This window comes from Calliphora vicina, chromosome 4 (genome assembly GCF_958450345.1).
Source record: "Calliphora vicina chromosome 4, idCalVici1.1, whole genome shotgun sequence".
In the NCBI taxonomy this organism is placed as follows: Eukaryota; Metazoa; Arthropoda; class Insecta; order Diptera; family Calliphoridae; genus Calliphora; species Calliphora vicina.
Window position 1 is genome coordinate 101,831,554 of NC_088783.1, and position 18,238 is coordinate 101,849,791.

At 29.8% G+C, this 18,238-nt stretch overlaps 1 protein-coding gene across 2 annotated transcripts in view; it reads right to left on the reverse strand.

Annotated features, from left to right (window-relative positions):
- Nucleotides 1-18,238, reverse strand: part of tyf (twenty-four) — a 44,872-nt gene that overhangs the window by 12,869 nt on the left and 13,765 nt on the right. For both annotated transcript variants that reach the window (XM_065508989.1, XM_065508988.1), the window contains exons 3-5: nucleotides 4,565-4,696; nucleotides 373-1,119; nucleotides 8-292 (exon numbers count right to left, since the gene is read on the reverse strand). In XM_065508989.1, coding sequence (XP_065365061.1) covers nucleotides 8-292; nucleotides 373-1,119; nucleotides 4,565-4,696 — 1,164 coding nt within the window. The remainder of the gene's footprint in view (nucleotides 1-7; nucleotides 293-372; nucleotides 1,120-4,564; nucleotides 4,697-18,238) is intronic.

The window sequence follows — 18,238 nt, forward strand, 5'->3', positions numbered from 1 at the left end:
CACATACCGAATTTGACTTGGCAAGCATTTCTGGAGACTTATCACCATTGCTTCCTAAAACCGATTTGCAGGATTTGTAGTTTTCATCTAAAGGTAAAAATTTCGCATCGATTTGTGATGATGTTGGTCCATTGTTTGTACCACCATTTTGTTCCAACACATTGAAACATACAGTTTCATCGACATAAACCTGCGAAGTAGTCGGAGCAAAATTAGTACCCTTCTTTGAACCGATATTGGCTCTCGGTATACGTTTGTCATTATTAGCCAAACGTTCGTAAAATGGATGTCCCTATAAAGAGAAAGATGAATGTTGTATTAAAATACTAAAACAAAAGCAATTTTAAATTTTGATTTTAAGCAAAAACGTACCTGTGTTGCTGCATCTTGACCCTTGCATTGTAGTATTTTCTGTTGTTGTTGTATATCCATCATGGGCTCTCCCATGTCGATAATAAAATCTCCGCAACTAGCAGTGTATGCTGAATTTGTGGTAGTTGTTGTATTCTCGCTAATATTAACAGATTCTCCAACAACACCACTTGAAGAGTTGTTGTTCTCTTTCAATTCTGTACTAACGGTCGCAGTTGTAGGTGCAGCTTTCAAAGCGTTGCGCCTTTGTTCTTTTTTATTTACTTTGCCTGTATTCGATGATGTTGCAGATCCTGGCGTTCCACCCTCTTGCTGCATTAAACCAATATCGTTGATGACACCACCACCACTACCGCCTACACTCAATTGATGGGTTACATTAACGTTGCTTGGCAAACTACCACCTTCACGTTGTCGCGATGACACAGACGAAGAGTATTTTTTCTGTCGTGAGTTGTGGTTTTGTCGTCGTGTGCGCTGATTGCCACTAATGCCAATACCAAATGTTTGATCACAATCCAACTGTGATTCATGTAAACCGATTTCAAAGAGATCTTGCAAGGATCCACCCTGCTTATGGTGATGATGAGAACGATTATGATTATGGCTGTGCGAATGGTAGTGTGGGTTCTGTTGATAATGATGATAACTGTTGGACGTTATTGAACTGGACAAATTACGCGATCCACGTGTGTTTACACGAAAAGGATACGATTGATCCTCATATTCTGCTTTTTCAAGTAATTGCTGTGTCATATAATACAAAGGTAATAACAACATATAATATATATGAACAAACATACATAAATACAGATTATGTAAATTAGACCGACCCACAGAAAAACAAATATTTTTTTTTGCACCCCTCTGAATTAATCTTGCTTTGTTTTATTATTGTTCATAACCTCAGTTGTATTGTTGGGGGAATTAAAAAAAAAATTAAATAATTCTGTAATTTTAATGAAATTTCACATGGCTATAGACGAGTTATGATTGAGTGGGTTACATCGGGTAAATGAAAAATTAAAAAGGTAAGATATATGTACATTAGGCCGGGTTGAGTGGTATGGACGATAAAAAAGTGAAAAATCGTATAGCAGAAACGCAATCAATCTACGGAAAATTCTAAGAAAGTTTCCTCAAAAAATTTTAAAATTTTCAGTAGAGGTTAAAAACAGTTTATGGTTACATTTTAAGAGAATTTGAAAATCCGAATACATTATAGTAAGCAAATTCCATTTAAGAATATATTTACGTTGTTTTCCTTTAAAATGTTTACAATTATTGCAAAAAAAAATGTATTTTTTGAGTTAGTACCATTTTTCTGAAAAAATGTGAACAATTTTATTATAAAAAGAGTCACATTTCGAATTAAAATCACAAAGTAAAACAAATTTTATCAACAAAACAGTATCAACTCAAAATAAAACCAAATTTAAATAAAACAATTTGAGTATAAAAAAAATTTCATAAGTTTTTATAAAAAGTTTCGCTTTATTTTTTATTTTTTTTAGTAATTTTTCATATTCAACAATAGTTAATTTAATTTTTTTCTATGAAAACGTATTCTTTTTTGCACTGTGTTTTAAAGACTTTATATGGGAAAAACTGAGATATTACTTGTTAAAATCGGGTTATATTTGCAAAAGTTATTAAACTTTTTTGAAAAAGGTTCGAAAAAATTTACCTTGTAAATTCAAAATTTTACAAATATTTTTTTTCTACAGTTTTTTTTTATTTTTATTTATATGCGCTGGGGGAAAAAATACTAAAAATGGTGTTAATTAAAAGTTGAATAACTTTTAGAATTTTCATACGATTTGAATAACACTGTCCAACAAATTGAGACTTTGATTGGAACAGAATAGCGACCCTATAATTCTGAAAGGGCATGTTGAGTCCACCTGGTGGGAATTTTTTTTACAGTGGGACAAAGTTTTCATTTTTTGATCGAAGGGAGCAGTATACTAACTGAAAAAAATTTTGTAAGTTAATGTCTAATAGAATTCTTATTGTCAGAGTTATATTGTGGAATTTTATGGGGATCATTTTTGTGGAAGATCACAGTGTAATTAAAACTATGTTTTGTTAAGAACTAAATTTTCTATATATGTTGGTATACATTTTTATAAACTTTCATATCAAAATAAGCAATGAAAAGCGACTAAAATCAAAAAAGTTGATAAATTTTGTTTTTCTTTTAGATATTCTTAACAAAAACAATACTTATAACCAGAGATCGAAAATAACTCGTCCATATACCAAAAAACCCAAATTGTGATTTATATTTTTGTGATAAAAATAAATCACTGAAAATAACAGTTATAAAATGATTTCTATTTAAATGGTTTGGTATGACCTTTATTCGTCTTTGTTGTTTTTTAATGGTTTGGTGTGAGATAAACCATTCATTTGTTCTTGTTCTTAATAACTGTTACTTTCTCTTTTATTTACATGCAATAACATATTATTAGTATTTTTTAACAAATTATGGAAATAATATGATAAGTACGAAGTAATGAAGTCTAGGTAACAGAAATGAAATTTTTTTTAAATTGTTATTAATCTTTTGATAAATTTTATATATTTAAGCGTTAATTTGCATCAAATGCATTTTTACGATTTATTTTTCATTTTCGCAAATAAAAGTCACAAGTTATTGTCCACCAATTTTGATGAAACTTATATGGTTTAAAAGGTCATTTTCTCTAGATGTGCACAATATAAATTTTTTTTAAAAAAAATTTTCCATAAAAGTTGAAAAGCTTGAAAAACCACAACAACATGTTTATGCACATCTAAATACATATACGTGCATTTGTACCCAAAGTGAAAAATATTTTTGCGTATAAACAAAAGTAACTGTATAATTTCGTTATTAGTGGTCGAATTTTGACCACCAGGCGACCCTAGTAAATTATAAATCACTCATCCAGATTATTTGTGTTTGTTTCTTTTCTGTTTCTCTCAACCCCAAACCTAAAATGTTCTCGAATAAATCACTCTCTCAGTGATATATCACAAAAAATTATTTTTAAATGGCTGCGAATGAGTATTTACCATTGAAATAAAAGTGAACCCGTTATTTTCGGTCTCTGCTTATAACTTAAAAAGGTATCAAAAAATGCACGTCATTTTAAAGCGTAATTAATCAGTTTTCTTTCCAAACCCGTTAAAAAATTTAAAGTCGGACAAAAACTGACTAAGCTACAGTCGATAAGTCGAAGAACATCACTGAAAACGGTTTTTTCAGAATAACTTCTGAATTTGAGGGTGTTTCTGAAATTTTTAGAGACAATTTGTAATATACTCAGCAAGACCTATAAGCCACGCTAGGCCGTTTTCCAAGTTTTTTTTTCCATCGTAGCACCGTGTTATTTTTAACCTGAATAAAGGTTCAAATCAAAATAATACCTTTTTTATGAAAATATACTCAAAATAATACTTTTTTGTTGATATGAAAGTAGTCTACATTATCACGAAAATGGTCTCGAATGTGGTTTTCGAGATAAAGGAGTAATCGTGATACGTCAACATTTTTACAGTAGATAGATATTGATGTTGTTAGTTGATTTCTTGCAAAAAGTTAAATTTTATAAATTTTCAGTTAATACCCTATTGTTGATCAAGTGCGATATTAAAGTGCTGAAAATTGTGTCTTCTTTTCGGACTATCGGACTATCCGTTTATAAGTTACTTCCCTCCCCAATTTTTCAAACAAAATCAAAGCAATCAAAAAATTATAGAACAATTAATCGATATAACACTGTTTCTGTATCTTTTGACCGAATGTTTTCCAAATTTATTTGGGTCTAGGTTAAATGTTGTCTTTTTTCCAAAAATAAGGATTTTTATGGTAATGTTTTTTGAAAGTTAACACAAATATTTAAAAATTTACTTGATTTTAGACAAATCATATTTCAAATATGAAAATTTTTTTGGAAAACAACCTAAAACAAAAACAAGGTTTCATTTCAGGGGTACAAAACAAATTTTCTATCTATTCAAAGTGAGTCGCTCTAATTTACATGGACATATATACGTTTGAGGTAAAATCCAATTCATTTATTTGTTACATATTGATACTTAAGAATCGAAGGAGGTTATTGTGTAAGTGGATGCGAAATTGGAATGAGTTACAAAATAACACCACCTCCTCCCGTTCATTTATCTTCTGTATCTTTTTACTTACCAAAAATGTTTTACTTTTATTTTCTTTATCTCTGGGATTCTTGTAGGAGTAGGCTTCATCTAATAATTCTTTGAGTTTACTGTCATCCCAATCTTTTAGGCGGCTCTCCTCCCATGATTCAGATAAAAAGTCCTTGGAAATAGAAAAAAATACATAAAGTTTTACCAATCATAATATATAATTTATTAAAAGGAATAACATTTTATACATTTCAATTTAGAACATTCATATTAACATCATTGTAACAATAATTTCATATCTCAAAAAGTGCGTTTTCAAAGCTGTCCTACTAAAATGCTATTTCCTCACATTGGATTAAATATATTCTGTTCTGGCTAACTTTAGCGAACTAGTAATTTTACATATAATCAAGGGTCATTAGAACTAGATATTTGTACTAGGAAGTGAATTGACCCTACATAGTATAATACAGACTTAAATCCGAATTACAAAAACGACACTTAGATACAATTAACACCCCAATACATAGAATAAACACATAGAACGGAAGGAGAGAGTAATATACACATCTGCTCAAAATAATAGATACACCTAATTGGAAAAAATTTAAATGGCGGTAACATTGAAAATTTCCTCGCAAGCGTTAAGAATACATCATATTATTAAAATTTCTATCTGGCAATGTCATGTCAGTCAAAAATCTGGCAACTATTTGCTTTCATGTTGATTTTTAAAAACGAATTTATTTGAATTACAAAAAATTATTTGCTCATAAAAATAGATACACATCAGTAATTTGTAATTTGTTTATATACAATTTTTTTTTTGTGCAATTTTTTGTTCCTATTTACGTGAAACAGTAAGTATAATTTAAATTTTAGCAACAATTTTATAAAAAATAGGACTCTTTTGAAGAAAATGGGACGAAATCATCATTGTACCGAAGATGAGAAAAAAATTTTTCAAACGATGAGAAATCAAGGAAAATCATTACGGGAAATAGCAAAGAGCATAGGAAGATCTTTACATTTTGTCCAAAATGCTTTATCTAAAAAACAAAAAAGAGAAACTCGCGGTAGACCAAAGAAAACCAGTCCAGAAACAGATAGGCGGATCGTCCTTATGTTTAAAAAAGACCCTTTCATATCATCGAAAGCTATTTCTGCGGAGCTATGTAACGAAATCAGTCCACAAACAGTTCGTCGTCGTCTTTTACAAGCTAAATTGCCGGGAAGAATTGACAGAAAAGTGCCACTAATGCGCCAAAAAAATATCAAGACAAGATTAGAATTTGCTAAAGAGCACTTACAATGGTCCGGGTGTGAAGGCGAAAAAAAATGGAGAAATATTTTATGGAGCGACGAAACAAAAATAAATTTGTTTGGAAACGACTGCCAAAGAAATGTACGCCGACCAAAAGGAAAAGAATTCCACGTTAAATTTACAAAAAAGACGGTAAAACATGGCGGGGGAAACATAATGGTTTGGGGTTGCTTTTCATGGAATGGTGTTGGTGCGATATTCCGAATAGAAGATACCATGAATGCTAGTGGGTATAGAGACATATTGGAAAACGTAATGCTTCCATATGCATCGGAAAATATGCCATTAATATGGACATTCCAGCAGGACAACGAACCAAAACATAGTTCAAGATTAGTTAAAAACTGGTTCTTGGAGAATAACGTACCTGTTTTAAGCTGGCCCAGCCAATCCCCTGATTTAAACCCAATAGAAAACTTGTGGAGTGAATTAAAGATAAGGCTTTCGAAGGAAGTTTTCAAAAATAAAGACGATTTATGGGAGAAAACGCAAAAAATATGGTACGAGATTCCATTGGAGAAGTGTCAGAACTTGATATCCAGTATGCCCAGAAGAGTGGAGAAAGTTTTACAAAACAAAGGTGGATATACTGGATACTAGCTTTACTTTAATAATAAACTAATTTTTTTAAGATCAAATTTATTAGCTTTTGTTTAATAAGAATTTTTAAAAATGTATCTATTATTATGAGCACCAAATTTTTCGAAATTTAAGAAATTTAATTTACTTTATAATATTTATTATTAATTATGAAATATTTTGTTTTTGTTTTTTACTCTCCTTTTAACTATAAATAAAAATCGACTGAATTTTTTTTATAATTTTACAATATACCATTATTTTTTTTCGTTTTTAAAAAATAAATTTTGGTGTATCTATTATTTTGTGCAGATGTGTATATTGAAAAATTACTCTCTTTTCACACATACGGGTGATACAATAACAAAATACATGCAATACATTCTCATGAATTAGGTTTTTGACAACAGACTTAGGTTTTTGGCTCTCAGTTACCTATCTAGTTGTTGTGTATGCCCCAATATATTATTTTTGGTGGGGAAAATAACTAACTTTCTAATTAATATACTAAATGATAGATATTTTAAAGAGCTTTCCATCGATATATAACATGACCTATTAGTATGTTCCATCTATATCCCAAATCCGAGAAAAATATAATATATTTTTTTACTTTTAATTTTTTGAATTTTCCAGCTGTTTTTTAATTTTTTGGAAAATTTTTTTTTTTGAATTGATAATTTAAATTTTAAAAATTTTTAAATTATTTAAATTTTACAAATTATTTTTTTTTCAAAAAAATTCTGTTTAAAAAATATTTTTTCCGATTTTGACACATTGTAGGTCCAATGTACTATGGTTTTTATATACAGTGTTGGAAAAAATAATAGAAACGAATGCTTTTTTTCATACTTTGTAAGTATATTAGTCAAGTTTAGTTTTGTAAAAAAAAGCACTCCTCAAAATTGGCAAAAGACTGGTTTGCTGTCAACAAAGTACCTCTTATGGAATGGCCTTCGCAGTCACCGGACCAACCCCAACGGGTTTCAGTCCGAAAAATAAGGACGAATTATGGGAACAAATCCAGGAAGAGTGATTTGACATTGACAAGAACATTTGCATAGAAATTAGTTGATTCCATGAGCCGCAGATGCAATGAAGTTGTGAAAAACAAAGCTAGAGCAACAAAATATTAATATAAGAAAAAAATATAAAAATGTGCCTCTAAAACTTGAATCCTTTTACGCGTTTCTATTATTTTTTCCAGTAAAAATATTAACTCTTTACATTGTTAGTCATATAATGTATTAAAATATAAATGAAAATAGAAATGATTATGTTTTTTCTTATGCTGTATGTCTGATAAACAAAACTGCATATCATATGCCTTATTGTCTGGGCACCTAACATAATGTTTCCCATCGGATCCAAACAAATTTATCTTCGTTTCGTATGACTACAGCCCAAGAAGACCGTAAACACCCCATATCATGATGGCGGTGGATCCATCATCATGGGGGTTTTTCTCCTCTTCTAGTGTCGGTCCAATATATTGGATTAAGAACAAAATATGCACCCTGGACTACGTAAATATATTGCAACTCATAATGCTTCCATTTTCTGAGGAAGAGCTGCCCTTCAGATGGGGGTTTCAGCAGGAGTGCTTCTGACCATTGCCCTGCTGAAACCCCCATAAATGAAGATAAATTTGTTTGGATCCGATGGGAAACATTGTTAGGTGCGCAGACAATAAGGCATATGATCCAAAATACACCAAGAAGACCGTACAACAAGGCGGTGGATCCATCATGATATATGGGTGTTTTTCCTCTTCTGGTGTCTATATTAATCCAGATATATGTAGGTCAGAAATCGAGGTTGTCCTGGTTTTTTCCTCATATCTCAGCCATTTATGGACCGTGTTTGCTGATTTTAAATAGGAAACTTCTCGAAAGCATGTCTGACAGAATTATTGAAGATTTCAATAGACAGGCGGACATGGCTAAATCGACTCCGATATCTATAAGGATCCAGAATATATATACTTTATAGGGTCGGAAAATTGTATTGTGGAAATTACAAACGGTATGACAAACTTATATATACCCTCAATACCGGATTTTCGATATTTGTTCCGAATTTGTTGTACACAAAATTATAGCCAAGATTATAAGTATAATCCCATAACTTTTTAAATCTCTGTTTTATTGGTAGTCGAAATGCGGTTTCGCCTATGGTCGGGCGGAAGGCTTTTAAACTCGGTGGTATAAGAAAGAGAAAATATGTTTTGTCCTGATGTCTTGTGAATAAAATTATTATACAAAAATGCTAAACGTATGCATCTAAAAATTTAAATTTTGGTCCTAATAGGTTCAAACATTTTAACCCCTATTTTCTCAAACATCTGGTTATCGTTTTTCGTAACGATAACCTCCATTTAACATTTTTTTTTTGTGTGAGAACAGTCAGTTTATCGTCACGATAAAAAATATCCAAAGATTGACAAAATGGGGGTAAGATTTATGTCTGATATAAAATGTATTTTAAAATGCTATCCAACTATATTTATATTGCACAAATCTATAATATTCGAACTTTGGAGGGCCATATCACGAAATATCGTCTGGCGACAAAACAAAGTATACCGTCCTGTTCAGATGTTAAAAGATGCGACGCAGGTAAAAATTTGGTAACGTTCCGGAGTGCCGCAAATAAACTAGAGTTAGCCAATAAAAACAGCAATCAAGTCATATTTATTTTGAAATAGAGTAATAAATAAACGAATTATCGTATGTCTAATTAACTGACGAAGGCTGTTTATTTCGTTCAAGGTTAATATGTATTATTTAAAACAAAAAGACAAACCACAACTTCACTTTTTCTGTTTTTTTTTTTGTTCTTTTACACAATACCGTTAACTTTGTTTTTTTTCTTTATAGATTGAAGTATTTATTCGTTTGGTTTCCAAGCGTCTCTATGAAAGAATAAATAATTTACCTAAATTTAAACAAGCACAAGAACTGGAATGTGTTCAGGATAATTCGATTAGTTCACTTTTCATGTAAACTTTAATATTAATTTATCACAATGTCTGTCTATTTCTACAAAATTATTTCATACAATTTCTAATAAGTAGCAGATTATAAACAAAAAATATTTGTATTGTCCTGTATTACAAAATTACACACTACACACAATGATTTGTTTTTTTTTCTTTTAGTCTGCAACTACTTTTGTTGGTTTTCGTTAGTTTATTATTTAAAAAAAAAAACTTAATTTCAAGTCTTTTTTTAAACTGTACAATTCACAAATAATAATTTCTTTCTCGACTGACTAAATTAAGCAACTATAAGTGAGAACATTAAATTCTAACGGTATGCATATGCGGTTTCTTTTTTGATGCGTGTTTATTGAAGTTCTACTTTTGCTTTTGTTTCTCTTGCTATATTTTGTGTGAAATATTAATGTGTACCCAGTGTTGCCATCCATTCATACATATACTATATTTTTTGACTAATGTTACAAATATCATAATTTTTCCAAGATTTTATTTTTATTCTAAAATTATTTTAAATTAATTAATTAAAAACTCATCGAAATAGTTACAAGTCTAAAAAAGTAGTTTTCAAATGTAAGTACATGTTTAAGTCCCTATATGTACATTAGAGTGCTCCAAGATTTTATGGACGAAACAAATGTTAAGGTACAGGCCTGTTCTATGTATTGTAGAAACACGTTGTGTAAAGTATTAGTATTATTGGATAACGTTTACTGGTGATGCAAAGACGTTGAATTTTTGAGGTGTATTTTCAAGAGAAATTTTTTTTTTTTTAAATTCAAAGTTTTTGTAAATCTATTGGCATTAAATAATTACTTTTGCAATTTAATGTAAAATAATGGAAATGTGTACGTAATTATCAATCTAATGAGATATAAAATACAAAAATTGGTTAAAAAAGTTAAAGTTACTAAAAATTTCAAGGACCATTAACGTGTCTCAGGCCACTTGTACAAGAAATATAGGGAAACAATTAACATATTTTGAGAATATTAAAATAAAAGCCAATTTTTACTTTAAATATATCCAAATTTTTGTCATCGTATTTTTTAACGGCAGTTTTTAAAAATTTTGTTAAACAAATTTCAGAATTTTTTGATCATTATTTATTGGGAATATAATAGGGAATAAAAGTAAGAAAAAGTATGTCAACACCTTCAATAGTTTTTCCGTACCTGCGATTTAAATTTTGCGATTTTCGAGAAAAACTAATTTTTTACAATACAAATAACTCATTTAGTGCAAACAAATAGAGCGTAAAAATAAAAATATTTTATTCTGTTCAGTGTGACCAGGTCTAAAATATTTTTGCAGCTAAATCCTATCCAAAATAATGCTAAAATTTTTTTTAATAATATAATGAAGAAATTCTTCACTATTTTTGCCGCTGTTTCTACAAATTATGTTTGCCTTTATACATATGGGGGATTTCACGTCAAGTGAACCAACTTTTAAAATCGATGTCTTCCGATCGGGTTAGACCTATTGAATAGTTATTCAGACACAATTTTTCAACAAGATCGGACAAGAACTCTTTGAGTTAGAGGGCTAAAAATTTGACATTTTGGCCAAACATGTGTTTTTTCTTATCCATGTAACATATTACATATTGTTCTTAGCAAAATGTGTCCCAAATAGTTTAGATAGCCATTTCTTCAATCTTTCGAAAAAAATATTTACAAAAAAATAAAAATATTTTAATATTTTTTTCCGAAATCAAAAACTTTTTGATTTTTTTTTCAAAATGGGCCCTTTTTTATTAAAAGAAATATTAGATATTTTCCTTGAAGACCTATTTGGTTGCTTAGTGAGATGCGAGTTCGATATCTGCAAATAAAGATTTTGTAACTCAACACAAGCTATTTTTGACTTTTTTGCAAAATCAAAAACTTGAAGCTAGAAAATGCTAAACCAATTATTAAAAAATGCTAAAAAAAAATGCCAAATGCTAAATCGAAAATTTGCAGCTAAATCAATATAAAAAATGCTAAATCTAGCTGCAAAAATGCTAAAATGGTCACACTGATTCTGTTGCTTGATGCATTAAACACATTCAAGACAACAGGCTACACGACTACACGAACACAAATTCTGCTGGTTACAGTTGTAGTCGTGTGTCAGCTACTGAATTATTTTAAAGAAAACAGCTGATTTATAATTCAGTGGTGCCACTTTAATAAAAAAAAAACCGTACAAAATTCCAAAGTAATTAAGATTGAAACAATTATTTTGAGTAAAAATATATATATGGTTATAATCAATTATGTACCTGTTATTAATTTATTTCAATATGGTTATCAGAAACTTCTCTTAATTAAGTAAAGAAATATATTTTTTAAGCACTAATTTGATTTACATTTTTTTATTATATTAGCAACACTATTTCTGTTTTGTAGTTGACAAAAATAGAAATTAGCCTAATTCGGCTACATCGGCATGAGTAGTCGTGTGGCCGTGTAGCTGTGCTGTCGTTAAAATAATCGTCTCCATATAAACGTGTGCATTTTATTTTTGACAGATTGAAGTTGGTAGCCTGCTGTCTTGAATGTGTTTAATGCATGATGTTGTTGCGAATTTTTTATTTTTAACCCATACTTTTTTGCGCTTCCCTGGTATAGAGTTTCAACAACAGTATGGTTCTATAAGTATGGTTTTATAAAAATCGAACAATCGACTTTTTGCTGAAAAAGTCGAAATCGTCGAAAATGTTTTCACAAAAGTCGACTTTTTAGATTGTTAAAAAATATTTACATAATTGCAACATTATACTAATAGGGTTTTTACACTTAAGCTACGTATACACGGTTGTCATATTCTTACAATATTGTCAGAACATGCTCATAAAATGGTTAACACAACCATGAGAACTTATGTTGAAACATATGGGTGTTAACCATTTATTGAACATTTTCTGACAATATTGTAAGAATATGACAACCGTGTATACGTAGCTTTACGTACATTTTGGCGAAACGTATGGAAGATGTTGAAAACTTGAAAGATTTGTTCACACTTGCAACATCTAACATCTACCATCAGTAAAATTGGAAAAATATTAAAAATCATATTGTTTTTATGAAAACAAAATGAATTGAGACTGGTTTTCTTTTTTATACTATCAAATTAAATAAGAAAATAATTTCACAAGCAAATTTCAAACAAATAAAATGTCTCCTCATTATTATATTATATTTGTTTACATTTTTTTCTTAATATAAATGCCATTTTATTAGTGGTGACACTAAAATAATCGAAAGATGTTAGGTGGAACGAAATGAGATAGGAACATTTTTTAAAGATGTAGAAAGATGTTGGCACTCAGCGCTGTGCAATTCTTATGGGAAAATGTTAACATCTTTGCAAATTGATGGTAGATGTTAGATGTGCGCTAGTGTAAAAACCCTATAACCTCCATTTTCTCAATAGCTGGTTATCGATTTTCGTAACGATAAACCTCCAATTAACATTTTTTTGTATGAGAACTGTCAGTTTATCGTCACGATAAAAAATAACCAGAGATTGAGAAAATGGGAGTAAAACTATTGTAATTTGGTACACTTGTATTTTTTCTAGGGTATTCTTTAATAAATAAATGTTTATAAAATAACCCCCATATGCATAATTCTATATCTATATAAATATATAAATGTCTTTGTAAGTTTGTTTGTTGGTTTGTTTATTTGTTTGAGCATCACGCCTAAACGGCTGAACCGATTTTATAGAAATTTGGAACGTAGATAGATCCTTACTGGGAAGCGTCAATAGGCTATATATTTTTTATTTTACTACGACAGGGGTAGCGAAGCGCACCGGGTCAAGCTAGTAGTTTATAAATTTATCAAAGGTTTATAAAACAAATTTTGTATGGAAATTTTGTTTGATAAACCTTTGATAAATTTAAATCTTTTTCTACACAAAATTCTTCTATAAAAACTAAAAGTTATACATATGTACTCGAATTGCTGAAAATATTGGGAATGTGTGTGGTAATAAACTTGCCAAATTGGTAATGTAAATTTATTTACTATTTTATAAATTGAAAAGTATTTTTTTACCATTTCTTGTAAAAAAATACATGGTTTATACATTTGTAATGTTAACAATAAAAATGAAATGTATTAAGGCGATAATAGTTAGATTACAATTTATAAAATAGTATACAAATTCACATTACTAATTTGCCACGTTTATTATCAAACACATTCCCAAAATTTTCTGAAATTCGAGTACATATAACTTTTAGTTTTTATAGAAGAATTTTGTAAATAAATTGAAATGGCAACAAAAGCATCAGAGTTGATTTTTTTTTTTAAATAGTTGGCAATACATCACACTTTTCAGAGTTAATTTTCAAATTGTTTATTGACGGCCAAAAACGCATTCAGTTATATAATGAAAAAAAATACCCCGGGAGTTTTTTCCCTTTTCGTTTTTTTAACATAAAATTTGAAAAATGAGAAAAAACTCCCGGGGAATTTCTTTTCATAATTGGGCTGATTATAAATAAACTCTCAATGTCAAGGAGTATTTAACAAGATGACAGCAGTGGCGAATTGAAATAAATACAAGAGTTTGACATAAATACGTACCGGCGAATATTTTTTATATGTGTAGTTTAACATAATCGCGTGCTATTTCAGCTGGGCTCCCCTTACACCTTATTAAATGCACCATGATACTGAGCTTGTCAAAAACAGCGTACATTTCAAGGCAAATTCACAATAAGGTGGTGTCGATAGCACAGCTGATCACTAGTTTTGATTACATTCCCACGACAGCCGGTTCTACGCACCGGAATGACCCGAGTTCACTCGGCCAAGGGCTGTCAACTCAGCAAACACTGCTGCTACAACAACTAGTTTTGATGCTCAAGTTGTCAAATTCACTAAAGTTTGTTATTGCGAATACCACAACAAACCCAAAAGCTACAAAAACAAAAGGCAGACTTTGACAGCTCCAGCCAAAATAAACAACATTTTAGACAAGCACAGTATGTAAACCAAGGTGCATTTAATAAGGTGCCATCGGCAGCACAGCTGATTATAGAAATAGCACGCACAAATGTCAAACTACATATATAAAAAATATTCGCCCGTACGTCCGTATGTTAAACTCTATATATAAAAAATAAGTGAATTCGCCTGTATTTATTTCAATTCGCCACTGCTGTCACCTTGTATTTGTTTACATCAAGGCGTATTTACCTTGATGTAAACATAAAGGAGCAAAAAACGATCAACTCAAGGCGAATTTATATACCAGGTGGTGTTGATTGAACAGCTGATTAATGTTGTTTATATGTTTGCGCCATCAATTATCTTGTGTTTGTTGAGGCGAAAGCTTGCACAGACCTTATTAATAGATCTTTTAAACCCTTTGCTAAGCCTAATCGGTCTGCTAGTTAGCACATCGCACAGTGGTATAGAAAAAATAGAGGGAAATATACAGTGGTTGACAAAACAATGGAAACTTTTCCAAATATTCCATATGTAGCCCAAAATTTAAAATATTTTTTTAAAATAATTTTTTTTTTTAGTATTTTACTTGTATAGTTTTATTTATATAAATTAACTGAAAAATAAACAACATAATTTTTTATATTCTGAAAAAAGGGAACAAAATTCAAAATATTCACTATTTCGCTACTGACAAAACAATGGAAACTTTTAAACTTCTGCAAGAAAAAAGTGTAAAACGAAAATAATATTTAAAAGAACGATCCTGTTTACAGTTATTTTATTTTTAAATTCTGGTCATTTTTCACAATTTCTTTTTCGAAGTTTTTCCCATAATTGCTTTTTTCAAAGTTAACGAAAATGGCTAAAGTTAAGATTTGTGAAGACTTAAAAAATAAAATAATTAACGATTTTAAAGCTGGTTTAAATCAAAAAAGTATCTGTGAAAAAATATTCAATAAATAATTCAGCAGTTTAAAAAATTATAAAGAAAATTCGTGAGACCGGTTCTGTAAAAACTCAACAGGGGTAAAATGAGGCTGGTCTTGGTTGCTATCGTCCTGTGAAAAAACCACTCATTTCTAAAAAGAACCGTTCTGCTCGTCTACAATTTGCCAGGGATCATTTAAACTGGTCGATACAGAAATGGAATACTGTCCTCTTTTCCGACGAATCCAAATACAATTTAAGAGGCAGTGATGGGAGAACATTTGTAAGACGACCAAGGGAAAAAGATTAGATCCAAAGTACACAAATAAGACTGTAAAGTTTGGCGGTGGCAATATTATGGTATGGGTACGTTTTTTAGGGCAAGGTATGGGCCCAATTCATATTATAAAAGATAACATGACAGGTATAGGATACAGAACCATATTAAACGATGTTATGTATACATACGCTGAAGAAAATATGCCCCTAATTTGGAGATTCCAACACGACAACGACCCCAAACACACCTCTTGGGTTGTAACCGAGTGGTTACAATCCAACGAGGTACGTGTTTTGAAGTGGCCTACCCAATCGCCAGATCTCAATCCCATAAAAAATCTATGGGAAATCGTAGATCGTAAAATAAGGACCCAAAATTACACCAGGAAGGAAGATTTATCGGAGGCGGTTATAAGGGAATGGCAAAATATTTCAAAGGAGACCATTGACTCTTTAATTGGTTCAATGCATCGTCGTTGTGTAGCAGTTATAAAAAAATAAGGGATACCCAACAAAATATTGAGTTATTGCAAAGTTTAGACCATATTTGTTAAAATAATACCTAAGTTTCCATTGTCTTATCAATGCCGTAAAAAAGAAATCTTTTAATTTTGTTTTCTAATTTTTAGAATTTAATTAATTATGTCCTGTGTTTTTTGTTAAATTATGTTAATAAAAGTATACAAATAAAATACTACAAAAATGTTAAAATTTTTTAAAAAATTATTTCAGATTTTAGGCCACTAATGACATATTTGGAAAAGTTTCCATTGTTTTGTCAACCACTGTATATGTAATATGCATAAATATGGAAGTGTTGTCAAGTTAGGTAAATTCTCAAGTGAGGTAAATTCTCTCCGAGTTGTTAAGTTTTCCATAACCTAGCGTTTACACATGCAAGTAACAGTTGCAAAAACTCTACACATTCGTACTTTTGCACTAACACAATTGTGTAAATTTACACATGCATAGTGATTGTGGTAGTGCAAACGTATAGATGTGTTCAGTTACATGCAAAGTTACTTGCATGTGTAAACACCAGGCAATTAATTTGCCACGTAAAAAACAAGGCAGACATGCTTTACATCAATGGATAGAGGATTTTGCATACTTTTTCAAAAATGTATATAACTTTTGACAATTACAAAATTCATTGAATACTTTTTTGAAAAATATAACAAAAAATGGTTTTTATTAATGGTTATTTTTTTAAATTCAAATGCATATAACTTTCGACTTAGTCATTATTTTTAAACTATTCTTTTTCTGTTTGACACATACCTGTGTTGTTAGTCTAATAAAGGAAAATCGAGAAATATTTGGATCAAATGTTTTCAAAAAACTGGAGTAGGTTGGGTAAAAATCCCTAGCTATAAGCTAGCTATAAACATAACTGTTATAACCAATATTGGAAAAAATCCTGAAATAATTGTTTATCAAGAATTTTTAAAAAAATGTCTCTGAATAACAGTTAAAAATAACCAATATTATTTTCGTCTTTGATAACCATTATAAACGATTTTTATTTTTTTGGTCTTCAATAACCATTATAAAAGATTTTGATTTTTTTAGGTCTTCAATAACCATTATAAAATATTTTTATTTTTTTGGTCTTTGATAACCATTATTAAAGATTTTTATTTTTTTTTTGTCTTCTGTAAACATTTTTAGGTATTCCATAATCATTATAAGTAACCAACAAGTTTTTTTGGTCCCATGGACCTGATTTTCTTGTATTTTAAAATAGATAAATCGGTTCAGAATTTCATAAGAATCAAGAATATTTATGATTATTTTAAATTGTGCAATATGTGGGAGCTATGACTAATTATGGACCAATGGGCATAAAATTAGGTGACATGTCTTCTGTACATATGAAACTTATTTGTGTTAAATTTTATTTGAATACCAAAATTTTTAAGAAAACTAAGACCTAAAAAAAATTCATAATGGTTATAAAAAACTAAATTTTTTTTTGAGTTATTTATAATTGTTATTACGGGACCTATTTTTTTGAACTTATTTTTTCTATAACCAACTGCTTATTTAAAAAAAATAACAGTTATTTCGGGTCCCTGGCTATAAGAGATAAATGATTTTGAAATCGGAATACAAACGAAGAAATATGATTGTTTTAAAAATGTAGCATACACGAAGTGTCCTACTTTGAGGTCCCTTGGTCGTGCTGCTGGTGGGCCATGTATACAGTGGCTAATTTTTCGTTATAGACTTTTTCCGTTTTTTAAAAAGTCGACTTTTCGAACATTCGACTTTTGGTAATTTATGAAAAGTCGACTTTTCGAACTTTCGACTTTTTTGTTATATCGACTTTCCGACTTTTTTCAACTTTTTACCATTTCTTGTAAAAAAAATACATGGTTTCTTCATTTATTGATGCGCCTTTTGTAATGTTTAGCAATAAAAATGAAATTTATCAAGGCGATAATAGTTTGAAGAATTTTGTGTAGAAAAAATCATTATTTTATAAACATTTATTTATTATTTATATTAGCATACACTACAAAAAATGCAAGTGTACCAAATAAATATTTTTTTAATCTAAAAAGTCGACTATTCGACTTTTTTCGACTATTCGACTTTTGAGTTAACATAATCGATTGTTAGACTTTTTTCCGACCAAAAAGTCGA